A 12,478-nucleotide genomic window follows, 5' to 3' on the forward strand; every position below is an offset into this window, starting at 1 on the left:
AGAGGTCTGAGAGTTTGATGAGTCATAAGGGAAATAACCAATTAAGTTAAAAATAATTGTGCTATTTTAATTTAAATGTGGGTGAACTAACTCACTGAATTTCCATATTTGCAGCCTACATAATGAAATCTAAAATGTTCAGTATATGTGCTGATATTATTTTAGGGAAGACATTTTCTTCCCTTCTTTTATGTAATTTTCAAAACTGATGGATCCTAAATATGTACAACTGTTTGATAGCAATAAAAAATAAAAATAATAAAAAATTTTAAAAATGGACTTAATGGAGTCTCTTTTTGGCTACCACAGTATTAAATGTGTTTTATTTTTGTTGGAATCACATAGGGAGAGAGCATCCATGCGTGAGGGCCAGGTATACACGAGAAACTATTATCTAGCAAAATTCAGAAACTAAAACAAAATGCAGAATGGTTTTTGGGGAACAGGCTATTCAGATGGTCTCAAGGGATCATCCACCAGATGGCGTATTAATTAAAAGGGGAACATGTGCCTCTACAATGGAGCAGTATGTGATGAAAACACCTAAGCCAAGCAATCCAACGGCACAACACCGGTCATGGGGCAAACTTACTTTCTGTGCCTTCTAATATGATGTAATGGGAAATAATACCACCTACATAGTATTCTTGCCAAAAAAGTTTAATCCAGATCTAATCATAGGGAAACAATAAATCCAGATTGTGGAACATTATACAGGACAGCTGGTCAGGACTCTTAAAATGTTGACGTCATCCACAACACCAAGAACAACAAAAGGCAAGGGGGATGGTTCTAAATTAAAAGAGACTAAAAAGACATGAGAACAAAATGTAGTATGTGAACACTGATTGGATCCTGGACAGCAAAAAAAAAAAAAAAAAAGAAGAATAGCTATGAAGGAATTCTGGGGGACAACTAGAAAAATTTGGATATAGTATTATTGAATTAATGTTAGCTTTCTTGGGTGTAATATGGAATTGACGTTCTATAAGAAAATCCCTTTTTATTTTCTTTTTCTTTTTTTTTTGAGACAGGGTCTCACTCTGTTGCCCAGGCTGGAGTGCAGTAGCACGATCATGGCTCACTGCAGTTTCGACCTCCTAGACTCAAGCCATCCTCCCACCTCAGCCTCCTAAGTAGCTGGGCCCACAGGGGCATATACCATGCTTATTTTTTTTTTTTTTTTTGTACTTGTAGAGATGGGGTCTCACTATGTTGCCTGAGCTGGTCTCCTAGGCTCAAGCTATCCACCCAACTTGGCCTCTCAAAGTGCTAGGAACACAGGTGTGTGCCACCATGCCCAGCCAAGAATGCCTTTTTTCTAAAGTGATATAAGATGAAGTATTTAGGGGTTAAGTGTTGGGATATCTGTGACTACTTTCAAATGATTCTGCAAAAAAAGTTTGTGTATTTCACATATATGTATAGAAGGAGAAAAAGAGAAATCAAATGTGGGAAATGTTAACAAATGGTGAAACTAAAGGATATACTAGCGTTTGTTTGGGTTTGTTTTTTGTTTTGAGACAGGGTCTTGTTCTATCATCCAGGCTGGATTACAGTGGCGAGATCTCAGCTCAACCTCCTGGGCTAAAGCAATCCTTCTGCCTCAGCTTCCCATAGCTGGGACTACGGGCAGGCACCACACCTGGCTAATTTTTTCATTTTTAGTACAGACAGGGTCTCGCTATGTTGCCCAGGCTGGTCTCGAACTCCTGGGCTCAAGTGATCCCTCTGCCTCAGCCTTCCAAAGTGCTGGGATTGTAAGTGTGAGCCACCGCGCCCGGCGTACAAGTGTTTTGTTATACGTTTCTTTCAACTTTTTTGTAGGTTTAACATTTTTTAAAATAAAAGGTTGGGAGAAAAAGAAATTACAAGAGCTTGAGCATGTTATTTGTAGTATGCTAACTGAATGGAATCTCGCTTTAAAAACATCACATGTGAAGCTATTTACATTTATGCATTTCTGAGTATGTGGTCTGTAAAGTTTGGTCCCTACAAACACAGAACAAACATGTATATACAATATCATCTACATAAGATTTCATATTCTATACACAAAAGTATAATAGAGAATAATTAAGTCCCTAAGGCATGTTCTGGAAAGTTTCCCGCTGTAATGAGGGTTTACTCATGCAGTGGTAAGAGCGGAGATTAAGAGCTGTGAGTGGCCTGGCCGGGTGCGGTGGCTCACACCTGTAATCCCAACACTTTGGGGAGCCAACATGGGAGGATCGGTTGAGCCCAGGAGTTGAAGACCAGCCTGGGCAACACAGCAAAACCTCATCTGTATAAAAAATTAAAATAAAATAAGAAAAAAGGAAAAAACAAAGAGAGCTGTGAGTGGCCTCAGGAAACCATCTATTACAATTTTTCAATGAATGTCACAATTTTTTTAAAACAAGGAAAATGGAGAAACGGAAAGATCAAACAGGCAGTCTTTGATCACACTCTACACATATTTTTATGCAGTTGTAATCACAAGATAAATACAATTTTGTATCACTTGTCAGTATATATTTATACAAAATATTTTGCATGTGATAGTACCTATACTTTTAGTGGCTTTATAGTCTATCAAGTGAACATATCATTATTTAAATTTTCTTCTACTGTAATTTTCTAATTTCCTGATATAGTACACAACATTGCAGTGAACATGTTTGTGTATATAGTTATTTTCTTCTATTAAATAATTTTGTTAGGATAAAATTCCTAAGAGTGGCATCATGGGATTATAAAGCATAAACATTTTTAAGGATCTTCAATTTGAAAATACCAGCTACTCAAATACACATGTTTAGACATAGCAAGCAACATCTGGCACATGTAATGGAATTCCTGCAAGGATAACAAGATCTAAACATTTAAAAACATTGCCTCAAGGTCATCCAGGCAGCTAAATCCTGGTTTTGACACTCAATACTCTATAGCCCTTTGCAATGCCTGAGCCATAATAAAGGCTACATGGGCTCTTCTGCTCATGGAGCTTTTTCTATCCTGGTCATAACCTTCCCAAGAGGGAAACCTGAAATGACCTGAAAATAAAACATGTGAGAACTCAAATAATTTGACCACCCACCTCCACCACCGACTCCCAGTTAAGCCATGACTTACTTTTCCAGTGCACTTCGAACAGGAGGCAACCCCCCACAGCTGTGTTTGTAGACTGTTTCCAGGATTTGACAACCATGAATCTGGAAAATACGGCCTTGTCAAACTGGATTCCATTCTAACAGTCCATGCAAGACAAATTCTTATTCCATATTCAACCAAGAGGGCACAATCTAGGAGAGATTGGGGATAAACTTTCTCCTAAGATTTACATATAGTGGTTCTCAAAGAGGGACCACTCTCCCATCAGCGGCATCACCTGGGGGCTCATTAGACACGCAAACTCTTGGTTAAAACCCAGCACTCAGTGGTTTCACAAGCCCTCCAGGTGATTCTAATGCACAGTAAAGTATGAGAACCACTGCACTTAAAGCAACCAGAATCATTTAGAGTTGGAACACCAAAGCCAAGGAAGCTCTTTATTTCAAATTAAGGTCCAATTCAGTCTACTTCTGAAGTATATACTTTTTCAAAAATCCTCTGCCTCTATGTTCTTCAGACTTTTAATTTTACCACTTTGAGGTATAATTTACCATGAAATTCACTCGTTTTAAGCATGCTGATCAACAATTTTTAATAAATTTCAAACACTGGGCAACCATTACCACAATCCAGTTTATAACATTTCCATTGCTCCAAAAAGCCCCTTTGTGCCTGTTTGCAATCAATCTCCATTCTCACCCCCAGCCTAGAATCTTGACCGCCTGATTTGTAAAAACTCTGAAGAGCCTTGGTACACTAGTTTCTCTACCACCATCCTGGCAGGAAGGAAGATTCACCCATCTGCAATCCCCCTCTTTTCCACTCTCCTTCCCATAGCCAGCAGAAGCTGAAGGCCAACCAAGACGTGCAGCTAGGCCTGGCTTCCTTATGCTGTCCTCTTTAGCTCTACTTGCCTAGAAGGTCCCCTTTTATTCTGGGAGATAGTTTAATCTAGTGGTTAAGAGCACACTCTTTGGAGCTAGATAGAGCTGGGATATAAACCCATTTACTACTATCTGTGTGACGCTGGGCACATCCCTTAACCTACTTAGCCCTTTAGTGGATTGTGTGTGATATTGTATTTAAAGCACTTAGCACAGTGTCTAGTACACAACAAGTGACAGTAAAAGCTGGATGTTGTTATTCGATGAGGGCAATTAGTTTTGAAGGGCCAATGAGCACCCACTACTGGCTTTGCTGGCACAGCATGAATGTAGCAGAGCACTTGTTTCTACACTTACACAGTTAAAAATGAAGCAGCAATGTGGCAGATTAATTGGTTTACTAGTTATATTAATGAAAATGAACACGCCTAATAAGCTAAGGCACAAATAAAAATCTTAAAAAAATGAAGACTTGAACTAAAGATGTTTAATCCATTTGTCCACTTGATTCAGTTGTGGACCAATTCAATAGGACAGCAGATTCTTCTAATATGAAATCTCAAAGCATTTATTCCTCAGAATTATTAACTCTGCCCAGAAAGGCAGTCTCCTGACTTCTCAATACACCTGATAAAAACCTGTGATAAGAATAGGCTTATTTAATAAACACCTGGCCTTCACTCACTGATCTCAAAATTCTCAGAAAGCTGCCAGCACACTAACCGTAAACCTATTACCTTCTTCCTAAGAATTAACTTTCTTTTTTTTTTTTTTTTTTTTTTTTTGAGACAGAGTCTCGCTCTGTCGCCCAGGCTGGAGTGCAGTGGCCGGATCTCAGCTCACTGCAAGCTCCACCTCCCGGGTTTACGCCATTCTCCTGCCTCAGCCTCCCAAGTAGCTGGGACTACAGGCGCCCGCCACCTCGCCCGGCTAGTTTTTTGTATTTTTAGTAGAGACGGGGTTTCACCATGTTAGCCAGGATGGTCTCGATCTCCTGACCTTGTGATCCGCCCGTCTCGGCCTCCCAAAGTGCTGGGATTACAGGCTTGAGCCACCGCGCCCGGCCAGAATTAACTTTCTGCTTCACACCCAACAGTTCTAAACTCTTACTGCAGGTTCCTCTCACCTGCAAACATCCACAGCATTTTTTTTTCTTACCCCAACAACATTCTCGGGCACATCTACTAACATTTCCTCTATCTTCTGGACCAGGAGGTGTTTAAAGACAGAGTCATATTTTTGCATTCCTGACACTTAACATGATAACCAGGTAGATATTGAATGAATGAATGAATGAATAAATAAAAACTACTAAAAACTAGGGTCTTAGAAAAAGAATGTACAGCAAGATTAATTAGTAATATTTCCTCAGTGCTTAGCAAAGCAAAAGGAATAAGGAAAGTTCTCACCTTTTGACTTTTAATTTGTTCCACTACAACCATCACAGAGGGAAAAAGAAGCTGAAACTGCAAAGTAGAGAATAATTAGAAGGGTATGTAATCAAATGTAAGGGAAAAAAAATCAACTCAGGAAATGCTTTTGTTTCTGAACAGTTCAACTTAAGATAAAATGGCAATACCAAAGAACAGTCAAGATCCAGTATCTTAAGGCAACTGGATGTGGAGGTTCACTGCAGATAGGAAGAGGACGGCAGAGAGAAGCAGTTTCTTCTTTCTTTCTTTTTTTTTTTTTTGAGACAGGGTCTCACTCTGTCACCCAGGCTGGAGTATAGTGGTGGGATCCCAGCTCACTGCAACCTCCGCCCCTGGATTCAGGAGATCCTCATGCGTCAGCCTCCCGACTAGCTGGGACTACAGGTGCACGCCACCACAACCGACTAATTTTTGTATGTTTAGTAGAGATGGGGTTTCACCATTTTGGCCAGGCTGGTCTCCAGCTCCTGACCTCAAGTGATCCAACTGCCTCAGCCTCCCAAAGTGCTGGGATTACAGGCATGTATCACCATGCCCAGTAGGGAAGCAGTTTCTATTTCTGAGGCTGGCATACTTGTTAATACTGATGTCAATATAGAGCAGTAATATTAGCATTAATATCAGACATTAAGTTTTAACTATATTTGGAAATCTTTAAACAGTTTTGATCTAGTAAAGCATACAAAATGCACAAAATATAAAATGTTAGGCGCTGAATCCAGAAGAAAAAAGTTCTCAAAAATAGTATCATAAATTAGATTATTCTAACACTATCAACAGATTGCAAGGCATTTGGTTATTTGGTCAGCATACCTGGTCTAGGGAGTAGTTGACATGTGATATGGAGAGATGGGGATCACCCAGGAACTGCAACAAAACACACTGTGATTAGGGCTCCACACAAAATATCTCAAATCTATTTGATCTACAAAAATGAGAAGAGAATCTCATGATGGGTTTAGTGTTAATTTTAGGCTATTGAGAACCGATAATTTAATCAGGTTATTAATCCTGATTTTCAGGCCATAAAGAAACCAAGCCAGGGCTCTTAAAACTCACCAAAGAGTCTGTGCCATGATCTGTAAGCCACTCTGATCACAGGCTGGGCAATCACTGAGAGAACACTGTCCCTTCCAGCCATGCAGGAAATTGCTCACTCTTAACTACCTGACCTTATCAAAGGGCATTTCAGATTCAAGAACATGCCCTAATCCACTATCCCAGAGGTGTTTCCTGTATCTCCTCCTTCTTACCTCTTGTTCCAAATCAAGCAGTGCTTGGCGATAAGGCTGCAAAACAGAATCCAGCCCTGTGCAGAAGGCCCTCAGGTAGATTCCATGTAACCCACCTTGGCCCTGCTGAGATGGATGGTGATCCTGAAATCAAACAAACAGAAGCCAACTTCTCAGCTCAGGCCCTGAAACTTGAGAAAGACATTATCTGGCTTGTTCCTTTTCAGAGTTCTATAAACAAACCAATTAGAGGCCTTGCCTTCACTTGAATATTTCCAGTGATGAGAAATCCATTACTTATTTCACATGAATTACCGATAAATTCACTGAAAGCTTGACACAGCTCCTGCCCTCTAGAGGTGTACACCCACTGAGAACAGGACCCACCGGTTGTTGCACATGGCCCGTGTACTGTTCAATGAACTCAGTGAAGCGAATATAGTCTGTGCCGAGCCGGCAGAGTCGATTCAGGACACTGGTCTCACTGGGGTGGAGGAAAGGGAAGTCCTGCGATACCTGTGGGAAGAGGAACACTGCCGAAAACACTGCCAGTCACTGCCTCAACTCTCAGGCGCTTCAAATGCTTCATAATACACACTTACCGTTTCTTTCTCAAGATGTCCACTTAAAGGTGTTAAGTTCTGGATAACAATGTATTTCCAAACCACTTCAAAGGGGTTCCCTATCCCTGACCCAATTATTTGCTTCTTAAATTAGGTAACACACGCTAAATAATTTAAATACCAAATAAAGTCAACCACCCCAGAAGCAGCCGCTATTACCTACTTCTTTTTTTTTTTTTTTTTTTTTTTTTTTTTTTTTTTTTTTGAGACGGAGTCTCGCTCTGTCGCCCAGGCTGGAGTGCAGTGGCCGGGTCTCAGCTCACTGCAAGCTCCGCCTCCCGGGTTCACGCCATTCTCCTGCCTCAGCCTCCGGAGTAGCTGGGACTACAGGCGCCCGCCACCTCGCCCGGCTAGTTTTTTGTATTTTTAGTAGAGACGGGGTTTCACCATTTTAGCCAGGATGGTCTCGATCTCCTGACCTCGTGATCCGCCCGTCTCGGCCTCCCAAAGTGCTGGGATTACAGGCTTGAGCCACCGCGCCCGGCCATTACCTACTTCTTAAGCAATCTTCTAGGGATGGTCTATAAGGATATGGGGGTTTTGACCTGGTTGCCACTAAGTCTCAGCAATATTGCTCAAACGGGGGTCTGCAGACTCTATGGGTTTCTCAGACATATTCTTAGGATTTACAAATTCTCTATTAAAGTTTTCATTCCAGTAAAAATCTAAAATTAAACATACTATTATCTGTAAATGTACCTTATAACTGGCCATATAAATTTAGTGTCCATATTTGCATTTGTATTTTTAATTTAAATGAAACCCAAATGATAGCCTAATATGCTATATATATAAAGGTTTCACAGCAGTTCAGGTAGAAAAAAGTAGTAGGAAAATATATTCCTTCAACCAACTTTTTAAAAACACTGTGGTAAAATGCATATAACAAAATCTACCATTTTAGTTATTTTAAGTATATAGTTCAGTGGTATGAAGAACATTCACACTGTTGTACAACCATCACCACCATCCATCTCCAGAACTTTTCTGTTTGCCCCAAATGAAACTCCGTATCCAGCCCCTGCCAAACACCACTCTGCTGCCTGAGACTTTGACTACTCTAGTTACCTCATACAAGTGGAATCATTCAGGCCGGGAGCAGTTGCTCACGCCTGTAATCCCAGCATTTTGGGAGGCCGAGGCGGGTGGATCACCTGAGGTCAGGAGTTCAAGATGATGAAACCCCACCTCTACTAAAAATACGAAAATTAGCCAGGCATAGTGGTGGGCGCCTGTAATGCCAGCTACTTGGGAGGCTGAGGCACGAGAATTGCTTAAACCCAGGAGGCAGAGATTGCAGTGAGCCGAGATTGCACCACTGCACTCCAGCCTGGGCAACAAAGCGAGACTCTGTCTCAAAAAAAGTGGAATCATTATTTCTCCTTTTGAGACTGGCTTATTTCAGTTCATCCATGTTGTAGCATGTGCCAGAATTTCCTTCCTTTTTAAGGCTGAACAATATTCCCTTGTATGTATATACCGCATCTCAGTTACCTATTCGTCCCTGCACTGACACTTGCTTCCACCTTTCAGCTATTGTGAATAATGCTCGGTGAACATGGGTGTACAAGTATCTGTTGGGTCCCTGCTTTTACTTGTTTTGGGATATACCCTGAAGTGGAACTGCTAGATTATATGGGAATTTTATATTTAATTTTTTTTTTTTTTTTTTAGAGACAGTTTCATTCTGTCACGCAGACTGGAATACAGTTGTGGGTTCATAGTTCACTGTAACCTCAAACCCCTAGGTTCAACCAATTCTCCCACCTCAGCCTCCAGAATAGCTAGGACTGCAGGCATGTGTCACCATGCCCGGCTAATTAAAAAACTTTTTTTTGTAGAGATGTAGTCTTGCTCTGCTGTGCAGGCTAGCCTCAAACTCCTGGCATTAACTGATCCTCTAGCCTCACCCTCCCAAAGTGCTGAGATCACAAGTGTGAGCCACTGTGCCTGGCCTTTATTTAATTTTTTGAAGAACTGCCATACCATGTTCCACAATGGCTGTAACATTTTACATTTCCATTACTATATCCCAGGTACTGTGCTAATACTTTCAGACAAAAGAGTGAACAAAATCAGATGCAATTACTGCTCCAAAGGAACTTAGCATATTATAAATGGATGGATATATAATATGGATTATACGTGGATGCCATTTTTACATGACAGTAAATGTGGTAACAAATAAGCAAAGAAAAATTTTTCTGTTACCGAGTCCATAGAAAATTGATTAGGAATCCAATTAATGTAGATTTTAATGACACAATGCTAATCACTTCTTCAAGTTAGTAACTTAAGAGGTTGCACAACACGGTGCTTAAGAACCTGGTCTCTGGAGCCTGACTGCCTGGGTTTGAATCCGAGTTGCCTTTACTTGCTTGAAAGCTTAGGCAAGTTACTATACCTGTCGGTACCTCAGTTTTCATACCTATAAACTGAAGAAAATAAACTGTGAGGATTAAATGGCCGGGCGTGGTGGCTCAAGCCTGTAATCCCAGCACTTTGGGAGGCAGAGGCGGGCGGATCGCGAAGTGAGGAGATCGAGACCATCCTGGCTAACACGGTGAAACCCCGTCTCTACTAAAAATACAAAAAAAAGAAATTAGCCAGGCTTGGTGGCGGTCTCCTGTAGTCCTAGCTACTCCGGAGGCTGAGGCGGGAAAATGGCGTGAACCTGGGAAGCGGAGCTTGCAGTGAGCCGAGATCGCGCCACTGGGGGCGACAGAGCGAGACTCTGTCTCAAAAAAAAAAAAAAAAAAAAAAAAAAGAAAATAACTGTGAGGATTAAATAAGTTAATACATGTGTAAAGCACATGTCCCAAGCACACAGCCAGTGCTCAACACACATAAGCAATTTTATATTATTAACAAGACAGCTCTACCAGTTATCAAGTGATACTACTATTAAAATTGGCATTTGAGTGTTTCTTTTCGGCAGAGTTTTCGAAAAGTTCAATATCTAATTATTCTGAAACAGCACACAACATCTTGAAGTTACTGATACCATTCTATACAACATAGTTAATATGAACAGGCTGAGAAATCCTGTATTAAAATAATGGTCATTTGAATTTATTGATTTAGTCATTTTGTTTACTTTTAATTTATAAAAATATTTGATTTTATAGTTGTTTAAGAGCATTATGCTTGAGTTTATAACTAGCTTACGTATATACATATTCAATATAATAAAATAATTTTCATCAACACTTGGCACTCATGACAACTTTTCCCTTCATTCAAGTGTAAAAGACACAGCTCTGCAGAAAGTATGTAATTCTTGCTGTCTTTGTCTTCTTTTCTTCCATCAATACCTAAACACCTGCTATGTGGCACAAACTGTGCTAGGTGCTCCAGGTAGACGAATGAAGAAGACCACTGTGGTCTTCGCTCCCAGGGGCAATCTATGTGGGAGAAAGGCTAAAAACAGGTAACAACGATACATTATGAATTGTGACAAATCCTATTAGAGAAATAAACAAGTTGATGGAGAATAATGGCATCGGGAGGATGCTTAATTTAAAGATGTGCTCAGAGAAAGTTTTTCTGATAAAGTGACTTTAAAGCTGAGACCTTAAGGATGAAAAGGTAGAAAATACCTGATCGAGAATTTTTCATAAGAAACAAAGGAAGGGAAAAGATGAATTACTTGTTGCTGTCTCCCCCACCCCCTCCCTAGCTATCTTTCCTGTACTGTGTTATCTCTTTTTATTTTGAACCATCAGGCACCCACATACTTCCTGAATACTGTCCTTCTATATGCCTGACATTGTACTAAGCTCTATGGAGAAAAGTGAAATATTGAATTAGTCTTCAAAGACCTACAGGTGAAAGATAATTGAAACTCCACCACACAAATCTTCACCTATTTTTTTCAAAAATTCACCTAAACTCTCAAACTCCAAATACATATTCATAAATAATAACGAAATGAATCTGTTTGATAGGTTTTATAGACTAAGAATGTACCTTTTCTGCTCTTCCACAGTCTATTTGCCAATTCTTCTAAGAATAGGCGTGTCTTGGTGATCAGACGGACCTAGATTTCAATCTTGCCACTACCAGGACTGGCCAGCATAAAGTTCTCTGAGCTTCAGTTTGCTCATTTGGTAACCGGTAGAAACAATACCTAAATGACTAAATTATTGAGAAATTAGATAACATTACTGGAAGCAGAAGCAGGTAAGAGTACTTCAAATACTGAAGCCAGACAGACCTGGGTTCAAAACTAAGCTCTGTTAATTACTAGCTATGTGACCCCGATAGTTATTTAACATTCTAAACCTAGGTTAATCTGTAAAATGGATACAGATGGCTGTGAGGATTAAATAAGATAATGCATACGGAACATCATACATTCCTGGTTACACAAAGGCCCCCTACTAAGTGCTTTACCTAGTGCAGAAATTTCCTGGTAAAGGAGTAATGAGGGAAACACCGCAGGCTCTCGATTTCATTTTTTCATTCAACAAACTTTACCGAGCGCTTACCAAGTGTTTGGGAGCTGTGTATTTGGCCCAGTCCTTGAAAACTCAAACAATGCACGTGTGAAAATAAACAGGAGAAAGTACCTCCCACACTTCTAAATCATTCCCCAGCAACTGACACCTGGACCTCAGGCCCTTCGTCGCCCCGCCACAGGCGGGGCTCTTCGAGGTCTGCCCTCCGTTTTCTAGCGTAGGCCCAGCCTCTCTAGGTGTCACATCAGCCTTGACCCTAAGGGGCTGCCCTCCAGTCACCTGTCCAGGCACACGTCCCCAGCCCTGGAAGCCCCGCCCGCTAGGTCCCTCAGCCTAGTCCCCCAGGTGCTGACTCAGGTCCGCCGCTCTGCACTCCCTGGTTCCCGCGCTCTGCGCCGCACAGTACCTGCAGGCCACTCCGCTTGTTCCAGGTGAAAATAGACCCAGGGTACCCGCTCAGAGCCAAGAGCAGTTCGTGGATCATTCCCACAGCGGACCTCGAGTCCCTGGATACTTCACCCCCTCCTCCAGCGCACCTCCAGGCGACCACGAGGGGAGTGCTTCCCCTTCCACACGCGCACCAGCCCCTGGGTCGGGCGGTTTGTGCCGAATCAACCCACCGAGACAATCGCTGCGGCGGACCGGACGGGAAGCTGGGAAGGGGTCGCGGCTGAGTTCCGGAAGTTCGGCGGCTCCACTGGGCCCAGCCGCTACTCCCGCCCAGGCTCCGCGGAGACTGAGTCGCGGTTGCAG

The 12,478-nt window shown here is 41.5% G+C and overlaps 1 protein-coding gene across 4 annotated transcripts in view; it reads right to left on the reverse strand.

The window, feature by feature from the left end:
* LOC105491444 (tubulin gamma complex component 4) overlaps positions 1 to 12,477 on the reverse strand; it is a 38,327-nt gene extending 25,850 nt beyond the window's left edge. For 2 of the 4 annotated variants that reach the window (XM_011757931.3, XM_011757922.3), the window contains exons 1-6: positions 12,132 to 12,473; positions 7,030 to 7,158; positions 6,664 to 6,786; positions 6,224 to 6,277; positions 5,387 to 5,443; positions 3,115 to 3,194 (exon numbers count right to left, since the gene is read on the reverse strand). In XM_011757931.3, coding sequence (XP_011756233.2) covers positions 3,115 to 3,194; positions 5,387 to 5,443; positions 6,224 to 6,277; positions 6,664 to 6,786; positions 7,030 to 7,158; positions 12,132 to 12,209 — 521 coding nt within the window. In that variant the 5' untranslated portion in view covers positions 12,210 to 12,473. Of the gene's footprint in view, positions 1 to 3,114; positions 3,195 to 5,386; positions 5,444 to 6,223; positions 6,278 to 6,663; positions 6,787 to 7,029; positions 7,159 to 12,131 lie in introns of all 4 variants that reach the window. The other 2 variants (XM_011757940.3, XM_071067003.1) reach the window with 2 other exon arrangements.
* Between the last annotated feature and the right edge of the window lies 1 nt (position 12,478).

Source organism: Macaca nemestrina, chromosome 7 (assembly GCF_043159975.1).
Source record: "Macaca nemestrina isolate mMacNem1 chromosome 7, mMacNem.hap1, whole genome shotgun sequence".
Taxonomy (NCBI): domain Eukaryota; kingdom Metazoa; phylum Chordata; class Mammalia; order Primates; family Cercopithecidae; genus Macaca; species Macaca nemestrina.